This window comes from Mus caroli, unplaced genomic scaffold (genome assembly GCF_978045245.1).
Source record: "Mus caroli unplaced genomic scaffold, Mus_caroli_1 scaffold_6, whole genome shotgun sequence".
NCBI classification, from domain to species: Eukaryota; Metazoa; Chordata; class Mammalia; order Rodentia; family Muridae; genus Mus; species Mus caroli.
The window spans coordinates 52,214,655-52,237,500 of record NW_028227261.1 but is presented as its reverse complement, the minus strand read 5'-3'; the positions used below and the strand labels follow the sequence as shown (position 1 = coordinate 52,237,500).

The following is a 22,846-nucleotide window of genomic DNA, read 5'->3' as shown; positions in this document are numbered from 1 at the left end:
CTGTGTTCTAACTTCTCTCAAATACTGGTGTCATAATGTGTCAGTGATGTACTAATGAGTGACACAGAGACTTTCTCCTGGTTTGACAAGCGTGGACCCATGCTTGGTTTCTCCACTCTCTCCCTGTGAACTTGGTGCTTAGTGTGCATGTGTGTGTGCGCTTGCTTACTATGTGCATGCATGCATGATAGTATATATATATATATATACATATATATATATATTATAATTTACAGCTGCTTTCAACCTGTTGGCTATTTTCAGCAAGCTATCACAACACATACACACATTATTCTGGGTCTGGCATAGAAAGTAACATAATTTAAGATTAAAGCTATACATTATTTCAGATTGTAAAAGCTGAATGCATTAGAAATTCAAGGCGTAGTAAGGTTGGTTATATTGCTTATTTTTAAAAGGCAGGTTAAACTTACACAGTAGGACAACAGGTTAAGTACGTAGTGTTAAATGACCTTAAGGCATATTCTTTTATCAAATTGACTGTGAGGTCTAGAAAAGTTCATTCTCCTTGGGGTCAAGAGCTTAGCTTTGGCTGTTGTAGCTTTAAAACATGTTAACCATTCCCCTGGCTCAATCTCTGGCATCCAGCCTGGGCCTGCTGTCAGTGGAAGGTCACCACTGCTACCAGCGCAAGGTGGCGCTGATGAGACAAGGGAAGCATGGGCTTACTCACCACACACCAAAATCAGACTAGGACCCCATCAATATAATCTTTCACAGAACCAACTATCACACTATAACAGCTGTTAGCTGTAAAATAATTATTGAACATTATTGTGCAGAATACATTTTATATAGACCTTAACTGGTTAGTGCTGTGATTCTGCCTGAAACTCACAGAATCCAGCTCTCAGTGACAAATACCAAACTTACAAAATCAAAACTTGTATCATTGTACTTCGCTTTTATGGATTAGGTCATAAACCCCAAAACTTTTATGTAAAGTAAATTTGAAATCTTCTGAGTTTTCATGTGTTAGGTGGAATATATATATATATATATATATATATATGCATGCATATATATGTTTATTTTAGGCTTTATGTAACAACATAAGTGCAATGAATACTTTTATTTGATTTGTAGAATATAGTGTCTACATTACATACCAAAATAGCCTTGGCTTGGATTTTTGGTCCTTTTACTAATTAATAGCTGTGTGAATTGGGACAATCAAAAAATTTCCATTTCCATTATCTATAAAATGACGCTTATTGAACTAGAAGAATTGTTGTATCTGCTCATATAAGAAACTGTAGCTTATTGTCACTGTCTTTGACGATAAATAATTAGCTCGGTGAAAGTGGTAAACCGTCATAAAGGCATAAATGGCTCATAGTGTGTAAGCAAAGAAAAGGGACATTCCAGGAGATGGCTTGGATGTGAGGGGAGAAATTTGGGTCTTTGGTTGCTGAGATGGCTCAACAAGTAACAATGATGCCCCCAAGCCTGACACATCTCTGGGCTTACATATGGATGCAGAGAACTGACTCCCACAAGTTGTCCTCTGACCTCTTTGTACTGTGGCATACTGTGCCCACATATATGTACCATAAAAAATACATATAACAAATTAAAAAAAATCGATCTTGGCTTGTGTTGGCCAGTTGAGCACACAAAATTATTTAGTATGATTAAATAGTGTCTAGAAAGTACAAATATGTACTGTCTCCATTTGCTAATTGTGGTTGTCATTATTTTGATTATTCTTAGGCAGAAAAGGCTAGCTTGGTTCATTTACTGGATTTCCTTGGTATGATTTTTCTCACAATGATTTGGGCCATTTGTCCACGAGACAGCTTGGCAGTTTTGGGCCAGTGGATACAGTCAAAGTTGCAGGAGGTAAGTCTGAGATGGTCTGTGGTGAACATGCAACTCTGTTCATGTGAAGCAGTGTGTATCAGAATTTAAAGACTGTCCTAGTGACAGTGCTGAATTTAGTGTCTGCTCTAAATTTAGTGTCTATATAGGTGCTGCTCCCTTATAGCATTTAATTAAGAAATACTGCATCTGTGCAATGATTTTTAAGGATTGATTAAAAGAGCTACTGTTCCAACTTTGGGCTAATTAATTTTCTTTTTTAAATTCATAGTTGTTGATATTACAGAAAGATAGCCTAGTCACTGCTCCCTTCTCTTTGTTCTGTCACTGACCTACTGTGCTGTCAGTGGAGTTGATGGGGTTTCCCCTTATGTATAAGTAGTTGCTTTTTAAAATAACAGAATCATAAGAGTTGATGTTAACAAGGGCAGCGTCGTTGTTTTTCTCTTGAAATACTAAATGAGCCCCACCTCTTGAGCATGACTTTTCTATGTAATAATTAAACTGGAGATAAACCAGGGATTCCTTTAGTATGGATTCTTTTCTCCTGAGCTGAGCCCCTCAGAGACTGTTGTCAGGAGATGCTGTTTTTCTTTGCAAGCCCTTCTCACCACGCTTTGGGAGCAGAGAGGGATGCTGTCAGTGCTGCACTGTAGGGTGGGAATGGCTCACATTCCTTGCCATTCACTTACGTGGTGGCTGCTACACTAGGGCTCTGTTAAAACTACCGATGTTTTGCTCTGGATTATTATTGCTGTGTGGCCTTGTCCTGGTATTACAGGGTTTTTTCTTGCATATATGGCCTCTACTCAGTAGATGTCCATTTTTCTTGCTCTCCACAGTGTCTCGATGGCTTAGTGGTTTAGAGCCTGTGTTCTTCTTACAGAGGAGCTGAGTTTAGTTTGATTCCCAGAACCCATATGGCCATCTGTAAGCAGGGGATTATATGCCCTCTTTGCGTTCTTGTGTACCAGGCATACGCACGGTGTACTTACATGCATGCAAAACCACTTATATGCATAAAATAAATAAACCTAAAAGTAATAATTAAAATAAATGCCTCTGCTAGATGGCATGGTGATGCACACCTATAGTCCCAGTACTTGAAGAACTAAGGCAGGAAGGAGGTTTGCTTGAGTTCATGAATTTGAGACAGCATGACCTTATAACTCCAAACACAACTATCTCCAAGAGTCAAAATCAGCTACCTACCCGGTCACCCACCCACCCCGTCGGTCAGCCACCACTCACTCACTCACAGGGGATTGAAAACTACTTTTTAAAAGCATTTTGTGTAGTACCAGGCACAAAGTAAGAACTCAGCTAATAGGAATGATTATTTTTATTATTGGCTCATGTAATACTCTGTATAAATCGAGGAGTTTGTTACCGTTATTAGCTTCGTTTTGCATATCGCCCTATGAGTTCTTCTGTTGGAGCTGATGCTTTATTGGGTTAGCACATTCGGTGGCACACACTCAGCCTGCCCTGAGAGCTGACACTCTGCCATGCAGTGCTTCAGCTGAAACAGATGTAGCCGAGCGGGAAGGAAGTCGTGTTCTGTGCTCACACACTGTGAACAGCAGTTGAGGTTGCTTGTATCCATAACAAGTATGTTGCTGGGTTTGGAAAGTTGCTCAGTGGATAAATAGCTCCTTTTTAAAAAGTTCTGCTTATTGATCCATCTCCTACAAAGTTTTAGGACTTACTGCAAATTAAAATTTAATTGGAAAACATACTCATAAATATAAGTAATTAGGAAAATTAAAGTTAGGATAGCTGTGTTTTTTAAAAAATTGAAGTCAAGAAGAAAATTTTATTTTACTAACTAATCAATATTTAGAAAAGGAAATGAAGATAATCCATCACAGAAGAACCTCTGCTTTCTGATTAGTTTTCTCACTGAAGCTTTCTGCTAGTGGGACTGACTCTCATATACCTATATTTTCTCGATTTCCCTTTAGAATTGTGACAGATTAATGTTTCTTGGCCATGGTTAAGCTTGCACCAGTGTGTGCACTTAGGCAGCTCTCTGTTCAGTCATGGAGAATATGAATAGAAAAGGAAAGAAACAATGGCAACCCAGGCTGTGGGGGAAGGCAAAGGCCTCGTGTTCCCTATTGTCATGTTTAAAGTATGAGTCTAATGGCAGAAACAAGGGCCACAGTTACATTTTATACCTTAGAGGACAGAGATTTCATACTAGATTTTCAGTGAAATTAGTTTAACATACATTTTTAAATTCCTTTGATCATGAAATGAATTTGCTTAATGGAGTTTTCTGTCCTGTTTCTTTTTAGTACATGTTTGATCGACCATACAGTAGAACATTGGAAGCCGAAGCTGACAAAGTTGGACTACAGCTGGCTGCAAAGGTAAAGTGGTCAGTAGCTCAAATACAGTGTCCCTCATACAGTTGACAATAACGTGTGCTGTTTTAATGTTTGGCCCAAGTGCAGGCCAAACATTTAGACATGTACTGTGTTAACCCATTGTAAGACTCATCTTTATAATACTATGACAAAATGCTGGACACAGCTCAGTTATAATAAGAAGAGGTTTGTCCACAGGTACGGAGATTCGGAGGCATGGTGATCACCTGCATTGGTTCAGTTGTAAGAATAGAAGAGGGTGGCACATGGCAAGATCGTGTGTAGAAGAAAAGCAGTCACATCCAGACAAAGGAAGAGAAAAAGAGAGCACAGTCAGGGAGGCACAGTTCCCTTTCAAGGGCCTATCCTTGCCATCTCCCATAGGAGGTTGGGGCTAGGCCTTTAGTCATAATGGACCCTTTGGGGTTACTTAGATCTCACCAAGCCATAGTACTTTTAATGTAATTTTCATAAATCTATAATATTTGAAGATTGTATCTCTTAAAGGAATGGATGAAAATATTCAACTCTCTTCTCCATATGAGGCTGTAATTGGTATTATATATTAAAAGTCCTTTTTTTCAATAATTTATTTATTTATTTATTTATTTTTATTAGGTATTTTCCTTGTTTACATTTCCAATGCTATACCAAAAGTCCCCCGTACCCACCCCCCCCAATCCCCTACCCACCCACTCCCCCTTTTTGGCCCTGGCGTTCCCCTGTACTGGGGCATATAAAGTTTGCAAGTTCAAAGGGCCTCTCTTTCCAGTGATGGCTGACTAGGCCATCTAATAATTTATTTTTTTATTCACTTACATCCCATTGCAGCCCCATTCCTCCTCCCCAGTCTCTCCCTTACAAATTCCTCTCCCCATTACCTTCTTCCCTTCTCCTCAGAGAAGGAAAAGTGCCCCCTTAGGTACCACACTACTCTGGGATATCTCGTCCCAGGGGGACTAAGCACATTCTCATCCTCTGAGGTTCAACCAGGCAGTCCAGTTAGGGCCAGGGAATCCAATGGCAGGCAACAGAGTGAGAGACAGCTCCTGCTCCAATTGTTAGGGGACCCGCATGAACAACAAGCTGCACATCTGCTACAAATGTATAGGGCCTAGGTCGAGCCCACACGTGCACTTTGGTTGGTGGTTGAGTCTCTGTGATCCCCGTGGGCCCAGGTTAGTCGACTCTGTAGGTATTCTTGTAGTGTCTTTGATCCCTCCAGCTTGTTCAGTTCTATCCCCCCTACAAGTCCCTACAAGACTCCCTGAGCTCCGCTTGATGATTGACTATAGGTCTTTACACCTGTTTCCATCTAACGCTGGATGAAGCCTCTCAGGAGACAGTTACGCTAAGCTCCTGTCTGCAAGCATAGCAGAGTATTACTAATAGTGTCAGGAGTTGGTCTCTCACATGGGATGGGTCTCTAGTCTAGCAGTCATTGGTTGGCCATTCCCTCAGTCTCTGCTCCATCTTTATCCCTGCATGTCTTGTAGGCAGGGTAAATTTTGGGTTGAAGGTTTTGTGGGTGGGTTGTTATCCCCTTCCCTCCACTGGAAGTCCTTTTTGGCTACAGGAGGTGGCCACTTCAGACTCTATTTTCCATGCTGGTAGGAATTAAACTTCCCAAAGCCTTCCGGTCCCAGGCCTCCAGCTGGTCCCAGAGATGCTCCCACTGAGATCCACTCTCCAAGCCCTCTCCCACCCGCCCGCCCGCCCACCCGTCAACATTGCCAACCTCAGTCTGTGAGGCCACAGGCACCCTGATACCCAAACCACACAGAGACTCAACAGAGAGAGAGAGTTTCAGGTCAGTTTCCCTTATGAACACTGATGCAAAAATACTCAGTAAAATACTTGCCAACTGATTCCAAGAATACATCAAAAAGATCATCCACCATGATCAAGTGCTTCATCCCAAGGATGCAGCAATTGTTCAGTATATGAAAATCCATCAGCGTAATACACCATAGAAACAACTGAAAGGAAAAGAATCACATGCTCATCTCATTAGATGCTGAAAACGCCTTTGACATAATCCAGCACCCCTTCATGTTAAAGGTCCTGGAGAGATCAGGAATACAAGGACATTCACAAACATAATAAAAGCAATATCCAACATCAAATTAAATGGAGAGAAACTTAAAGCGACTCCACTAAAACCAGAGCTAAGACAAGGCTGCCCATTCTCTATCTCATCAACATAGTTCTTGAAGTTCTAGCTAGAGCAATAAGACAACTAAAGGAGATCAAGGGGATACAAATTAGAAAGGGAAAGGAAGAAGTCAAAGTATCACTATTCACAGATGATATGATAGTATATATAAGTGACCTCACAAAAATCTGTCAGAGAACTTCTAAACCTGATAAAGAACTTCAGCAAAGTGTCTGGATATAAAATTAACTAAAAAACCCAATAGCTTTTCTTTGTACAAGTGATAAATAGGCTGAGAAAGAAGCTGGAGAGACAATACCTTTCCCAGCAGGTCGAATCATATAAAACACCTTGGTGTATCTCTAACCAAACAAGTGAAAGACCTGCATGACAAGAACTTCAAGTCTCTGAAGAAAGAAATTGAGAAAGATACCAGAAGATGGAAAGATCTCCCATGCTCATGGATTGGTAGGGTTAATATAGTGAAAATGGACATCTTACCAAAAACAAAATGGAATTCCCATTAATATTACAACATGATTCTTTATAGACCTCGAAAGAGCAATTCTCAACTTCATATGGAAAAACAAAAAAACAAGGATTGCTAAAACAATCCTGTACAATAAAAGAACTTCTGGAGGTATCACCATCCATGATTTCAAGCTATATATACCACAGAGCAGTACTATAAAAACCACATGGCATTGCCATAAAGACAGACAGGTTGATCCATGGCATAGAACCAAAGACCCAGAAATAAGCCCACATACCTATGGATACTTGACACTTTACAAAGAAGATGAAACCATACAATAGAAAAAGGAAAGTATTTTTTAGTTAAAGTCTAATCTTTATTAGAAATAATTTTTTGCATGTATGAAATTTTTGGTTATAGAAATGAAGCATGCAAATTAAAACCTTAAAACCTAATGGATATATAATGTCTTCGTCCCTTATTACTCTGTGTACCTTCTGGGAGGGCAGTGTTGCCTCTGTCCTATACTCCTTGTTTCTTGATCCTAAGGGTTTTGAGAGGACGGGACCATGTATAGCTGTTTTCCCTCACTTGGAGAAGGTTAGACTTATTGCTGTCGTGATTCAGGCTGAGCATCAGAGCATCTGCTGCTGAGATGTGTTGTGGAGAACAAGTGAGGGCTGGTGGGGCAGCTCTCTGTGAGCTGCAGAAGTGGCCCTTAGGCTTCACCGGATTCGTGCTGTTTCTCTGTTGGGAAGGACCATTCCTACCTAATTATTATTTTAACCACCTGTGATAGCTCAGTTATCATTATTAGTAGAACATTTTTTAAATGAGTATAAACATACAGTTTATATATTAAATTAAATTATCATTTGGCTCTTTGTTGAGTTTCCGGTAGTTATTAATTATTAAAACTCACTATTATTTAAACTTCTCATTGTGAATATTAATGAATTTGGCTCTATAAATGATATTACATGTTTACAAAAGTAAAAGTGTTCCTTGGTGTGTCGAGTAGGATCAAGTGCAGAATCAGGCTGCATGCAGTAAGGAGTTACCAAGTAAGGGACAGAGAGCCGGTCTGTGTGGGCTACTAGTTTGACTTCACTGTCTGTCAAGTTCCCCTTTAAGCATGTTTTGTGCTGTGGTTAAGAAACTTTGATTTACCTTAGTAAATTGCTTGTGTTTTATTTCTACGAAACTTCAGTAATATTAGTTCTTTTATGTCACATGCAGAAGTGATTGAGGTAATTCTGTTTTCTCTGTGGACAGATAATAAACTCAGCCCCAATTATAGAAAGAGTAGATCTGGGGGCATAGTGGTGTAATACCTGCAATTTCAGTACCTTGGAGGTGAAGGCAGGAGGAGCAAAAGTTCACGTTAGCCTGAGCTACATTAGACCCTGTCTCAAAAGAGTTATTTTTGTTACCAGTTAATTGCCACTTTGGAGATTTGTTCCCTTGTGACTAATCATTCATCCATAGCACATGACCTCTGTAGCTTTGTAATGGAGTCGGTACTGCAAATAGCTCTGGTCTGTAATGCAGTTATATAATGTGGACTTGATGTTCTTGGATCTTTACATACTTGTTTGAATTTCCTAATGGTCTCATTAAATTATATGTCCACATGACACTGGCCTGAGCATTGGATGGGATAGGTGACCAGTGCCTAACACATTGAGTTTCCCCATCTAGGAACATGATGTGTTTGTCATTTATTTAGTTGTTCTTTATAGAAATATAATTGACTCATGTAACTGATTACCTGTCTGTTTTCCTCCCTTCCTTCCCAATCAGTGTTTCTCTATCTTACTATTAGTGTAATGTTCAGATAAGTTAGCACAAGCTGATGGCAGGCAACTTTGTCTTCTCTATCTTTTTTTTTTTTTTTTTTTTTCCGAGACAGGGTTTCTCTGTTTAGCCCTGGCTGTCCTGAAACTCACTTTGTAGACCAGGTTGGCCTCAAACTCAGAAACCTGCCTGCCTCTGCCTTCCGAGTGCTGGGATTAAAGGCGTGCGCCACCACCGCCCAGCTTGTCTTCCCTATCTTATAAGAGGAAAATATCTGCTTTTTTCCTCAGCTCTCATGGTTCTTGTAAGCTCTCTTAGAGACCGTATTAGCTACTCTTGTGTTGCTGTGATAAAACATGATGACCAAGGCAGAGGGAAGGGCGTATTTGGGCTTATGGTTCCAGAGAGAAAAGAGCCCAGAGCATGGTAGTAAGCAGCAGGTGGGGCAGGGGCAGGGGCGACAGGGCCAGGGACCAGGGCAGGGCCAGGGCCTGAGAGCTCAGCTAGAACGTGAAGTGGAGAGAGCCACCTGGAATGGCTCCAGGATTTTCATCTGAGAGCCCCCAGTGACACACTTTCTACAGCAAGGCTGCAGCACCCAAACCTCCTTACACAGTGTCCAAATGCCTGAGCCTGTGAACTATTCCTTACTCAGACCACCACAGGGCTGTCCATCAGACTGAATAGCCTGCCTTTAGTTCCTCATGGTTTGGGAAATGTTTTCTAATTATAGAAGAATAGTGTATGTTGTAACATGCATTTGTTGAATTTATTGAGATGGTTATGTTATTCTTTTAATCTATGAATGTGGAAAATTACATTATTTTAAGTTAAGCTAACCTTTTATTTCTGAAAATATGTATGTATAAAACGTGCGTGCATGTGTGTGTACTGCAAGCATCTCCTCTCATTCTGTGGGAACTTTTAGGTTTTTAATGGGTTCAGTTTGAAGAACAAAAGTTTTATGTTTTTGTGAAGTTTAATTTTTTGACTTTGGATTTAATTACTGTTATAATTTTCTAAGATGGAGCTCAGGTAATTAATTTTAGACTTTCTTGTTCTTAACACAAGCAGTTAAAGCTAAAATTTTCACTTCTCATTATTTTACCTGAACTTGAAACATTTTGATACATATTTTCAACATTGTCATTTTAGTAAAAATGTTTCCCAGTGTCCTTTGTAGTTTTCTTCTCTTATGTACAGCTTGTTTTAATTCAATTGGTGTCTAGATATTTGGAGTTTGTATAAATTTTTTTAATCATTTTTTATTTCTAATTTACTTTCTTGCCAGTCAAAGAGCATGCTTGTTAAATCTTAATCTTTGTGCTGGCTGCTTTTATGTCAACTTGACACACGCTGGAGTTATCTGGGAAAAAGAACTCAGTTGAGAAAATGCCTGCATGAAATTGCCTATAGGAAAGTCTGTATGTATGTAGTACATTCTCTTAGTGATGTGGGAGGGCCTGTGGGATGGTGGTCCTGATTGAGTAAGCCACGAAGAACAAGCTAGTAAGAAGAGCTTCTCCATGGTTTCTGCATCCGCTACTGCCTTGAGTTCCTGCCTAAGTTCTTTGATGATGAACTGTGGCCTGAGAGTGTAAGCTGGACACCCTTGCTTCCTACGTTGCTTTGTCTTGGTGCTATCCTAGTAGAAATCTAACCATAGAAACTTGCTTTGGAGGAAGAAGCCTTTGGCCTCTCTTGGTGACTGTGTGTTTTACAGTAACTCAGTGGGTTTTTATAAATAAATACTAGGTTAACTTGGTTTACTGTATCATTCAGGTTAATATGCAGATCTTTAGGGAGAAGAGTTTAAACTATTTTAACTATAAATGTAGACTTGTATGTTAGCTTTTGCCTCATGTAATTTGAAGACTGTTTTAGACACATATTTGGGGTTTTTTCCTCCTTTTGAATCATTTAATCATTTTGAAGTACATTTATCTATCCATCTATCTGTCTATCTATCCGTCTATCTATCTACCTGTTTCAGGGCACTACGACTCTAGCCCTGGCTGGCCTAGAATTTGCAAGGAATGCACTTGCTTCCCAAGCACTGGGATTATAAGCGTGTGCCACCACACCTGGCTTCTTTTTCTTTTGTCCTTCCTTCCTTCCTTCCTTCCTTCCTTCCTTCCTTCCTTCCTTCCTTCCTTCCTTCCTTCCTTCCTTCCTTCCTTCCTTCCCTCCCTCCCTCCCTCCCTCCCTCCCTCCCTCCCTCCCTCCCTCCCTCCTTCTTGTTTTGTTTTGCTTTGGTCTCTAGTAATGTGGGTTTTGTTTTGTTTTGTTTTGTTTTGTGTTTTTGATATGAAGGCCCTCAGTGCTCTAGCCATGTTACCACTCACCCATCGGTTGTCTTGTTTGCGGCCTGACTTTTACCTTTGCTGGGAACTAGAAAGGCCTCTTAGAGTTTCTTAAATATTACTGACCATGGTCACAGGAACTTTTGCCACTTTTCTGTTTGTGTTAATGAAATTTTGGGGTCACTTAATGGCCACCAGAAGATAAAGAGGACACTGGTGTCAGAAGCTCAAGGACAGTTTATTAGAGTTTAAAACAACAAAACAAAAACAAAAACCTAGGGCAGGCAAACAGCAGATTCGGGTGGGGGTGGGGGATGGGTGGAGAAAGAAAAGAAAGCTGTGCTGCCTCTTGGGCACAGAGGTCAGACACATGGTGGACAAGCAGCCACAGAGGTCAGACACATGGTGGACAAGCAGCCAGAGGTGGGGACGGGTGCATCCTGTTAGGTTTCAGACCTGAGACAAGGGACTGAGGTGTATATTTTACACCAAAGCAGACCTGGCCTCCAGATTCTCCCAGCATCCCTCAGTCCCTGCCTGGCATGCCCTGCCCCCCAACCCTGAACTTTGCAGCCTAGGGGCTGGGCTGTTCTCCCTCAGGAGCTCTTCCCTATATAAGCTAGGCATTTTAGTCTCTCCCTCTCTGTCTTGTCTCCTCTTTGCTCTCTGCATGCACACCCCTTTCTTTTGTTCTCTCTTTCTCTCTCCCTCCCTTCCCCTCTCCACCCCCTTTTCCCATGGTGACTTCTCTGGCCTTGGTCTAGTGAACTAGCTCACCCAAGAACAGCTTCCCAATAAACCTGCCTTTAATATAATCTAATCTGACTTAAATTGGCTCATTTCACCCACAGCAAAGAAATAACCTATGTCTTCTGAGAAAGAGTAAGGAAGCCCAAATATGGGAGAAGCCCAAAGTGCTAGAAAGCATACCTAGAAAAGAGATAGAAGAAAGAAATTATGCTCTTCTGAATAAATTGGAAAAGCAGGCAGATTTGTGAAGGCACTGGATGAGGACAAGAGACCTGGGAAGGAGAAGTTCAATTTCTCCTTAAAGGACCAATTATTCTGCTTATCTCGTTAACAAAGTGAGCTACCTTCTTAGGGGCAATCCCTTGGCCAGATGGCCGAGCTGGACCAACTGGAAGGAGGAACCTTTGTCTTGGTATTTTACATGACTGTTGCAGGGGATAGATTGTTTTTCTGGTTCTGTTGACTCAAGCCACAGTCAGATTTTAGCAATCTATGTGCACATGCTGTCTCAACAGTTTTCTTTAGTAGGGTATTGCTTCTAACACCTCACTGTTTCCTGGTATTAAATAGTCTTAGGTCTAGCCACTGATCTTATGCATCCATACATTGTTCTGCACCAGGGGCACAAAGGGTCATAAAGGGGAATTAGGGAATGTGGAAAAAAAAATCAAAGCCAAGTTTTCAAATTAGCTCTAATCCGAAGCGTAGCAAGAGCTTAAAGATCAGTGGACTCTAAACAGTTTTTCAGAAATATCATCCCCATAAAGGAGTCTGTTTAAAAACTAGATTTATCATTTGCTGATCTTCTTCAGCCCCACAGCCTTACCAGCTTCCTGTTTCTCCTCTTCCTGCTAGATGCCAGTGTGGGCTGTGAGGCAGCCTGTCAGTCCTGCTCTCTTGACTGTAAGCATTTCTCCATTAGCTTTCTGTCTTCCATCTGTGAACCCAGCATGGCCATTGCTCCAGAAGCAGGGAGAGATACCTTAGGAATGGTTAATCTTCGTTCTTCTACAGTTTTCAGTGTTACATTCTCTTCTGGCTTCTGGCTAATTTATAATAGTTTCCTATAATTGTTAAGTAATAGCTACTCCTAATCAAGATTTTAACGTTGTTCTCTGTTGTAAGATCCGTGTGACCACACTTCCTTTTCCATTTCTGAAAGCTGACACGCTTTTGAAGAGTATTTCTGTGGGACACAGGTGTTTCTCTCCGTGGGTCGATGATGGCCTTTGGGTACTTTATAATTTAACTGTCCTCTTTGAGATGCCACCCTGCCGGCCTTTAGTCACGATTGCTAAGCTTGCATTTTTGTCTTTTCTGTTGTTTGATGTAAACTCTCTACTTACTGTTTTCTTTGTATTTACTGTTCTGATTGTGGCTGGGTAATTTTCATTTTGATATTCTCATTGATTACATTTTAACATAAAGCATTTGCCCCATTGTTTTTCTCTTCTGGGATTGGAAATGTACGTGATTACTTAGAGTGTCACAGCCCTTCTCCCTTACCTTTTGTTTTTCTAGTTTCTATGCTTGTCACATGAATGCTTTCTGTTGTAGTTCACTAATCTTATTCTCATCTGTATCCATTGTGCATTGAACTCACAAAACTCACTTTGTCCTGTGTGCCTTTATCCTGCAGAGTGCTGCTGCTGCTGTCGAGGACAGGCCCTCCCCAGCCCTGTCCCTGATGCTGTGTACTGCGGTTCTCTAGACCTTCTCTCAGGAACAGCAGCCCAAGCTTTATCTTCTGCTCTCCTAGCACCTTCTCCATTGGTTTGGGGGTTGCATTCTTTAAAATTTCTCTTTAAGAATGTGCAGATGGTGTGGGGAGCCTGCGCTGTCCTTGGCTCTGTCTCCCCGGTCTGGATTCTTCCCCTCAGTCTTCACCTTTATGGGTTACAGACAAACACTATGCTGAGTAGACAGCAGCTAACTCCTTTTCTTAGTTACCTCACTAGTGCTTCCTCCATAAGCTTCTACAGGATGTGCTTTGGGGAGCGTGGATGGAGCATGCACAGCTGGGAATGTTCACCATTGCCAGGTTCCTAATCAGCTATAACAAAGGGCAAAGTTACCCCCATTGAGCCAGGTTCCAGGTCTCTAGATTCAGTGCTAGTCATTCTTCCTCCCCAACAAACACCTTTGCTCTGTCTTTACTGCCCCTCTTGTCCCCATGCTTAATCATTAACATTTAGATCATTTCTAGGAATTACTAATATTATAAATAATTTTGGAGAAGACATTGTATTCATAGGTCCTTAAACTCCATGAGTTTTTCCCTCCCTCCCTCATTTCTTTCCTTCCTTTCTCTTTCATGGTTGTAGTTTCCAAAGCATACTAAATGTGTTGTGCCATGTTGAGACTTCCAGTTGTGATAATATGGTCTGTTTATGTCAAGCACAAAGAAATGTTGCTACAGATGTTAAATCTGTCTTTGTTATGAAACACTCAGGATGAAAAATGCCATCTCTAAAGTACAAGTATTTATTTCCTGTCAAAAAGAGAAGCAGTATGAAAGCTCCAAATATAGTATTTATACTGCTTTTATTCTGTGAAAGCATCCTTTGAGATAATGGCACCTCTAGTTCCAGTTACTGCTTGTCTGCCAGGACTTCGCTTGGTGCTTCAGGTGTGCTGCCTGCTCTGACTCTGTGAAGTGCTTACTGCTGTCATCATTGGCTCCTCTTTGCAAGTGAGGCCCACGCAGGTTGTGTTAGCTTCTTTGTTAAAAATACAATGGTAAAAGTTGTGATTGAAACAGCAATGGGACAGAGATTTGTTTATTTTTACCGGCTCATTATGGAAACATATATTCTGCTATGACCTACAGTGGTCTCTTTCTTTGTTGCTGTGATTAGGTACTTGGCAGGAAGCCACCTAAGAGAGAAGTAGTTGCGGGGCTTTTGGCTCATGGTTCAAGGGCATACAGTCATGGTGGATACAATCCAGCACAGAGGTAGGAACCTGAGGCAGTTGATCATACTGTGTCCCCAGGCAGGAAGCAGACAGTGGACAGGAAGTGAGGCCAGGCTATAAAACCTCAACATGCACACCTAATGACCTCCTTCTTTTAGTGATACTCTGCTCCCTAAAGACTTCCTAACCTTCCCAGTCAGCACCACTAGCTGGAGACCAGGGTTTAAACACACTTAGACTACAGTCTGAACTTTATACTTTTTCTTTTAAAGATTTATTTATCATATGTATGTGAGTATACTGTCTCTGTCTTTAGGTGTACCAGAAGAGGGCATCAGATCCCATTACAGATGGTTATGAGCCACCATGTGGTTGCTGGGAATTGAACTTAGGACCTCTGGAAGAGCAGTCAGTGCTCTTAGCTGCTGAGCCGTCTCTCCAGCCCCTGAACTTTATGCTGTTACCCCTGTGTTTATTGTTAGCCACCGGTGGTGTGGAGAGTCCTGACATCAGCATGGCAGCTGAGCTAGACCACCCACATATGGGACTCTGCTCTGCTGGTTAGCTGTTTGATTGTGAGCACAGTAGTTATTTTTGCTTTTCTGCATCAGCAGTTTTCCCTACCTGGGTGATGGTGCTTTGGACATTTCTTGTTCAGTCAATGCAATTTGAGTTCCTAGAGCCCTAGGCTTCTGCTCAGGCATGTCCCAATGTCTGCTTTCCCTAGTCAACAAGGCTCTCAGGTGGAGGTATTCAGTACTGAATCTTGGAGTTCTACCTACCTATTTCTGATACTTTTTTTTTTCCTGATAAACGTTCCATCTTGTATTCAGTTGCTGTTTTAAATGCCCACAATCGGTTGTCATTCTTGCTCATATAAGATTTGCATCTGATCTTTCACCAAGTCCTGGCAATTCCATGTATAAAATATGTCTCAGCGTGTTTCCACGTCCACTGTTAGCATCTTTTACCAGAATGAACTTCTGCTACGACTTTATTATAGCTTTCATTGACTGCATTCTGACTCCCTCTCACTTCACACCCCACCCAGCTACACATGATGAAGCAGGACTGTCAAGCCAGCATTGGCCTCTGGACTTCTACAGGGCATCTGGGCTGACAGGCTTCTAATTCTGATGGCTTTTGTTTTCGTTTGCCGTTACAGCAGCCTTACCCAGTCCCACATGGTTGCCCTCCTTTATCACATGGTTTTCATTTATTAACTGAATATGTATTTGTTGTATGCCTTGCTGTCTACCAGGTAACTGGAAGTCACAATGTCAGTAGGACACAGATATAACTGGCTAAGAATTTTAACAAAGTTTGGGGCACTGTGGTAAAGACACACAGGCAGGTTCATCCCATGAAAGAATGCAGCAGAATGATAGATCTTGTATCCATGTTTGAATGACAGCCCAGGAAAGGGACCGAGAAAGACTCATTTAAAACACAGCTCTTTGAGATAAGTAGGAATTAGCCTGTGTGGTGCTGGGGGTGGTCTCAGGGAAGATTTGGTACAGAAAATAGTTTGTTTAAAGGTGAGGAAAACAGGGCCTGTTCTGGAATTGATATCTCTGGGACGGAAAAGGTAGGCAGAGACTTTGTTAGTGGTCTTAAGGACTAAGCCTGACTGAGCTCACAGATGGAGACGCAGGGTGTCACAGAGATCTTGGAACTCTGATTTCTTACATGCGACCACAGACCACAGGCAGGCAGGTCACCTCTGTGTCCTGTCTGAAAAGAGAATGATGCTGCTCCTGCTTGCAGTGTTCCCTTTGGTGTCTTGGGCTTGATTCCTGTTTGTGATGGGTACCCCGTACCCCGCACCTTTTGGACGTTTACTGATCAGATGCTTGTGTGTATGTGTGGATTCAGGTGTCTCATGCTGTGAGACAAGAAACTCTCTAGCGTTGAGCTAACTCCCCAACCCTGGCCTGCAGTTCCCATCAGAGTGCCAGACTATGCTTAGATTTGTCTATAGTTATGATTTGTAGCTTAGCTTCCTTTGTTACCCACCTGTGAGAGAGCAAATGTGCTGACCCAGGGACAGACACCCACACCTTACATAGTCGGCCTGGCTGCTCTAAGTTGCCATTACAATTCTGCATGGAACTTGTGAGTGTGGTTAAGGGGACCTTTCTGTGAGGTAGATCTGTTGCTCACAGATCTGAGGCCAAGGAGCAAACAGAATATAGAAAATTCCATAAGTAACATGTAAGCATTTCTTCAAACAGGCTCTGTCTCCTTAAGATTCTTTGTGCCTCGGCTCTGCTGTTGCTGTGAAGATGTCAGTTTTATATGCTTACGTTTTTATTTGGGAGAGCTGTGAGTTATCATTATGAAAATGATCAGAATGCTTAATTTAGAATTAGTGATTAACTTGTAAGTCTACTGTGGACTGAGCATAGAATAAACAGTTCAAATCAGCTGGGCAAAGGATATTTGACTGTTTGATTTTTTTTGATATGTATATTCATTTGTCATTGTGAGGAAATTTTGACACTTGGCAGTCATTTGTAGAAATGACTGTATTTTTTAATTTCACAAGCAACCAAACCATCTATATTCATTTCTGAGTATCCGTATTGAAATCTAAAAAGAGAAAGCTAATTTTCTTTTAATGCTTCTAAATTGGGGGCAGGCTCCTTGGAGGGCATTATGTGTGATTGCTTTTGATTATTACGGAGACTGGGGAGGTGTGGATGTGTTATTTGTTTAGTGGGTGGGAGGTAAGGATGATAAATACACAAGAGTGGTTTGAGAGCCCTCCCTGGGAGAGATTGTCCAGCCCCAGAATTGCTAAAGATCCTTCTGGAAGCATTGCTGTTTTCTGCTAGTGACCTGAGATAACTGTGCTCATAGCACCATCTAGTGAGGAAAGTGGGTAACAGCACAATCCCCTTTATCACAGAAATAAGAACCCAAACGTTTAAGACTCCTGTATGCTCACAGTCAGCTATTGGATGGATCACAGGGCCCCCAATGGAGGAGCTAGAGAAAGTACCCAAGGAGCTAAAGGGATCTGCAACCCTATAGGTGGAACAACATTATGAACTAACCAGTACCCTGGAGCTCTTGGCTCTAGCTGCATATGCATCAAAAGATGGCCTAGTCGGCCATCTCTGGAAAGAGAGGCCCATTGGACTTGCAAACTTTATATGCCCCAGTACAGGGGAACGCCAGGGCCAAAAAGTGGGAATAGGTGGGTAGGGGAGTTGGGGGGAGGGTATGGGGGACTTTGGGGATAGTATTGGAAATGTAAATGAGGAAAATACCTAATAAAAATATTTAAAAAAAAAGGAAAAAAAAATCCAATTGAGTTCCTCTACTCACATTCACAGATGAGGAAGGTGACCAAAAAAAACAAAAAACAAAAAAAAAAAAACAAAAGCAAAAAAGAAAAACAAAAAAACAAAGAAAACCCAGTAGGTTATAGAACCATAAGCGTTGGGCCCAGGGAGGAAAACTGGAGCTAATTTAACTCAACTTCTCCTTTTACAGGCAGGGAAACTAGAGTCCAAAGTGGCGATGTGATTTACCTAATAGCATATTTGGTTAGTAGCAAGACTCCTGACCCTTGTCTTCCAGGTTAGTACTGAGTCTTCATCACAGTGAACGTCTTTGTGCTGTACTTGGATGAGTGCCTAGGTTCTTAGATTAGTCATTTAAGAGTGAATCACAGCAAACAAAGAAAAGTCTTGTTCCATAGACATGTTATATAGTAACTTCCACAACACACACGTTGTGCCCAAATCTTGTTTTGAATCTATTCTCCCCAGAGAATGAGGATTAACTTGACTATTCGTTGTTGGATTTGCATTGAGTACTGAGTCTTATGACTCAATAAGACTACAAGAGACAGAAAAGAAGCGTGTGTAAAATTCATCTAGGACTTTACCATCGGGACTGACTGGTGAACCGGCACAGTGGCAGTCGGAAGATACAGAAGACCTAGGCAAGGACTTGCAGTTACTGAACCATGAAATACCAATCCATTTCTCCTCTGTGTTGGCACACACTAGGTGTTACTGATAAGTAACATTTTCTATTGACAAATCCTGAGAATGACTCAGCTACAAGTATTTATATCACGTTTGATCAGAGAAGAGCAGTTTTAAATTATTGACTGGAAAAACTTGTAAAGGACAAGTGACTTACAGAAGAAGAGTGACTGTAGACAGGAGATACACTGGGACAGGCTGAGCCTGTGTGTGCAGATGAAGGGAGCTTGCTTCCGGGAGATGCTGAGGACAGTGCAGGCATGCCTTCAGGATGGGGACACCTGAGCCCATGCTCGGAGAAGGACTTCTCAGGTGACGCTGGCCATGCTGTTTACAGTTGGTCTCAGTAATATTCATGTGTGGGTCCTGTCCTAAGTGGGTTACATGTAGTAATTCTTGTACTTTTCATTTCAGCCTTGAGGTACAGGCACGGTTACGTTCTTGGTTTTACAAATGAAACTCGACAAAAGAGAAGTTAAATGACATGGTCATCTCTCACTGATGGTGGGTTTCTCTCTGCTCCGAGAGGAGGTGCATTCCTGTGGGATGCAGACCTTCTTTCTTCCAAGCTGCTGGAAGCAATTTTTGTCTTCCATAGCACCCCCTCTAAAGGATGCCTGTTCTTATACATGTTCTGTTCTCTTTAAATATCATACCATTCTTAGCATATTTTCCCAGCTGTTGGCCATTCTGTAACAGTCCTTTGTAATACTGTCAGGTTATTGACTTGCCTCTGACACGTCTGTGTGGGATACAGAGAGGATGCTAGAACATCTGGTTCAGATGCACAATGCTACTGACCTTCAAAAAAGACTCAACTGCTAATCTCAGGCTTTTCCTTTTGAAGGGGTGATGGCTAAGAGTTCAGAGCCCCTTTCAGTTTGTACTTGGTAGTGAGCATTTTGGTCATAGGTGAGATAGATGTAGAGTCAGCTTGGTCTTTCTCTGGTGTGTCGGTGTTGGGAAATGTACAGATTTTAAGGATGGTTCTTATAGTACTGTATGCCTTATGTATATCATATCCTGTTGAGTTTATAATCAAATAAAAGAGATTCATTATCAATTAGTGTCTTTTACTACATATTCATGCATATTGTTATTATACTCTGGATTTAACTAGATACTTTGTTATTTATGAATTTATAACACTATCTCTTATGACCAGACATAGCATCTTATAATTATCATAGGCTCCTGGCTACTCTGGGAAAGAAGGACAGAAACACGTGTTCTGGGTTCTAGACTGGCTGCTTTTCATTCTGATGATCTATCTGCACATTAAGTTTCAGAGGGTGAATCTGGTGGTCTCAGAGACTGAATTGTAGGTCCAGGGCACTAACTGGCACCTGACTGTTGGAGTTCAGATTGTGACTCAGTCCCTCACTCTCCTCATCTGCTCTGTAAACTGATGTAAAATAGCATCACTCATCACCTAGAGTTGTTATGAAGACTGAATACATAGCTAATGCTTGTAGTCTACTTATAGTTCATTATTAATTAAATAAGTAGACAGGATTTCAAGCACATGTCTTACTGGTTGTAGACCCTGTGGTCTCGACATTCCTCTAACTCTGCAGTATTGTAGAACACATTTCCCACCAACATTTGCCCTTATGTGACCTGAGACTTGTGATCATCACTGGCTCTACTTGAATAAGGAAAGGTAGTGTAGAAAGAGCCTTATCTTTTCTTCATGTACTCCCACAAACTTGGTAAATGGATTTTTTTCTATTAGATAGTAATTAAAAAAAAAAAGATTTTATGCCAAGTATGATGGTACACACTTTTAAGCTCAGCACTTGGGGCCAGAGACAGGCAGAGCTCTGTAAGTCTAACCCCAGTCTGGTGTATGAGCAAGTTCCATGTCAGCCAGGATATGTAGAGAGATCCTGTCTTTTTCAAAAAAGATTTTATTATTTTTATTTTATATATGTAACTTTTGCCTGTATGTTTTCTATGCATCATGTCTGTGCAATGCCCGCAGTGTCCAGAGGAGGGCATTGGATTCCCTGGAACTAGAATTGCAGGCAGTTGTGAATCACCTTTTTGGTGGTGGGAGTCGAGCCTGAGACCTCCTTGTAAAGCAACAGGTGCTTGTAACCACCAAACCATCTCTAGCCCATTAGGTATTGTTTTGCTTGCTTGCTTGTTTGTTTATGTAGCTGCTTGTGCCTTTACTTATGTACCTGTTTGTGCATGTGTGCTCCACGGTGTACATGTGGATGGCTCTCTTCTACCACACAACCTCTGGGGATTAAATTTACTTCATCAGGCTTGGTGGCAACTGCTATCAGCCACTGGGCCTTCTTGCTGCTCCCTTCCCCCTTTTTTTGTGGTAAAAATAACATAAGATGTGTTCACTTATACATTTAAATGTGTAGTAGAGAATGACTTCTGGGAACAGTGTCATAGAGCACATATCTAGAACCTACTTTCCAGTGAACAGTGGCTGCTCTCCACCTCCTGCTGCATCCCTCTCACAGTCCTGCCCTGTGTGAGTTTCCCTATTGTAGATGCCCCATGTTAGTTGAATTGGGCTGCTTGTCCCATGCCCAGTTTGTTTTTCTTAGCCAGGTTCCTCAGTGTTTATCCTGCTGTTGCTGTGGCTTTGTCTTATGGATAACACTCATTTTTGACTTTGTTTCACATTATTACTTAATAGCTATATTGGAATTTGTATTTCAGTCTCAATAATTTCCTTTACAATTCCTGTAAGGCGAGGCTGATAGTTGTGAACTCCTTTTGCCTCTGAGACAGTGTCTTACTGTGTGGTCTCCCTCTTCCTACCTCATATGCAGCATTTTAGTTGCATGCCACCATATCCCAGTCGTTCCATACCTTTTGTTTGTCTCAGAAAGTTTTCATTTCTTCCTCATTTATGAAAGACAGCATTGCAGGAAAAAAGCCTTTTGGTTGGCAATTATTTCCTTTATCATTTGAATGCATTTTCATCTCTCTCTCTCTCTCTCCTGGGTTTCTGCTGAGAAATCTTCTGATAGGCAGTGTTGAAATAGCCTTTTACATTTGTATGATCTCTTTGAGTTGAATTTGACTGGTGACAGCTGTACTTCCTGTTCTTGAGTGATGACATCTGGAAGTTTCCAGCATCATTTCCTTCAATTCTCTTTCTAGTCCTTCTTCGTCTTCCTACAACTGCCATAATGTGCTTGTGTGTGTGCCCTCTTGGTGATGGCCCATGGCTCACACAGGGGTCCTCTCTCATCCTTTTTGATCCTGTGGAGAGTTTTGAATGTTCTGTCTTGCAGCTTACTCTCTTTGTCCCAGTAGAGTAACCATCGAAGATTGTTATTGAGTTTTCTAGTTTAGTCATTGTATTTTTAATTTCCAATTTTCTTTTCTTTTTATATCTTTGTTTGCTAGACTTGTTTTTTTTTTGTTTTTAATTGTTAGCTTGATTTCACTTTTATTTTTTATTTTTTATAGTTTACTGAACTTATTTAATAGTGTATCTGAAATTCAATTGTGAATCATTTTGTAGATCTTCATTTATTTGGGGTCCATTATTGTAGCCTATCAAGTTTCTTTTCAAAGTTTCTTTCTTTGTTTGTTCATTTCTCTTTCTTTTTTCTTTGTTTAACGTTGGGTCTCATGTAGCTCAGGCTAGCCTCAAACTCAGTGTGTACCTAAGGGTGACCTTGAGCTTCTGACTGTCCTGTGTCAGCTTCCCATGATGTAGGGTGGCAGGGATGGCCATTGTGTCTAGGTTATGAGCTGTTGCGGACCCCAGGCAGGCCTGCAGCTCTCTTCTGGCTGAGCTACATCCCAGCCCAGTGCCTCTCTTAGTTGTGGTTAGACTTGCACCTCTCTGTCGATGTCTGTGCTTCCGAGAAGCACCCTCCTGGCTTCTACTGTATTCTTTGATGTACTCTGAGGGTCAGCTAGTGACAAACACAGGGGGGTGATGAAACTGTTTTTAGCTTGAAATACTTTTGCTATCTACTGGGATAATTTTTTCTCTATTTCTACATATCAAATGTTTTAAATATTGTCTTCAACTGTGTTTCTTAGATTGAGTAGGTAAATATTTTACTTGTCTTTTTGTTAACATTTGCAAGGTACTCCCCCCCCCCCCAAAGTATGTTTTTGGTTTTTAGCAGATATAAAAGTGAATGTTGATATCCACTTATTAGGATAACACTTTGGGTCTTTAAACATTTTAAAATTGATTTTTGTGTGTATACGCATTCATGTCGGGGCACGCTCGCACACAGACA

The 22,846-nt window shown here is 41.2% G+C and overlaps 1 protein-coding gene across 4 annotated transcripts in view; it reads left to right on the top strand.

Moving 5' to 3' along the window:
• The window catches only part of Oma1 (OMA1 zinc metallopeptidase), a 50,753-nt gene that overhangs the window by 13,326 nt on the left and 14,581 nt on the right, over window positions 1-22,846 (top strand). For all 4 annotated transcript variants that reach the window (XM_021160442.3, XM_085839134.1, XM_085839133.1 and 1 more), the window contains 2 exons: window positions 1,735-1,863; window positions 4,143-4,217. In XM_021160442.3, the coding sequence (XP_021016101.1) occupies window positions 1,735-1,863; window positions 4,143-4,217 (204 nt within the window). The remainder of the gene's footprint in view (window positions 1-1,734; window positions 1,864-4,142; window positions 4,218-22,846) is intronic.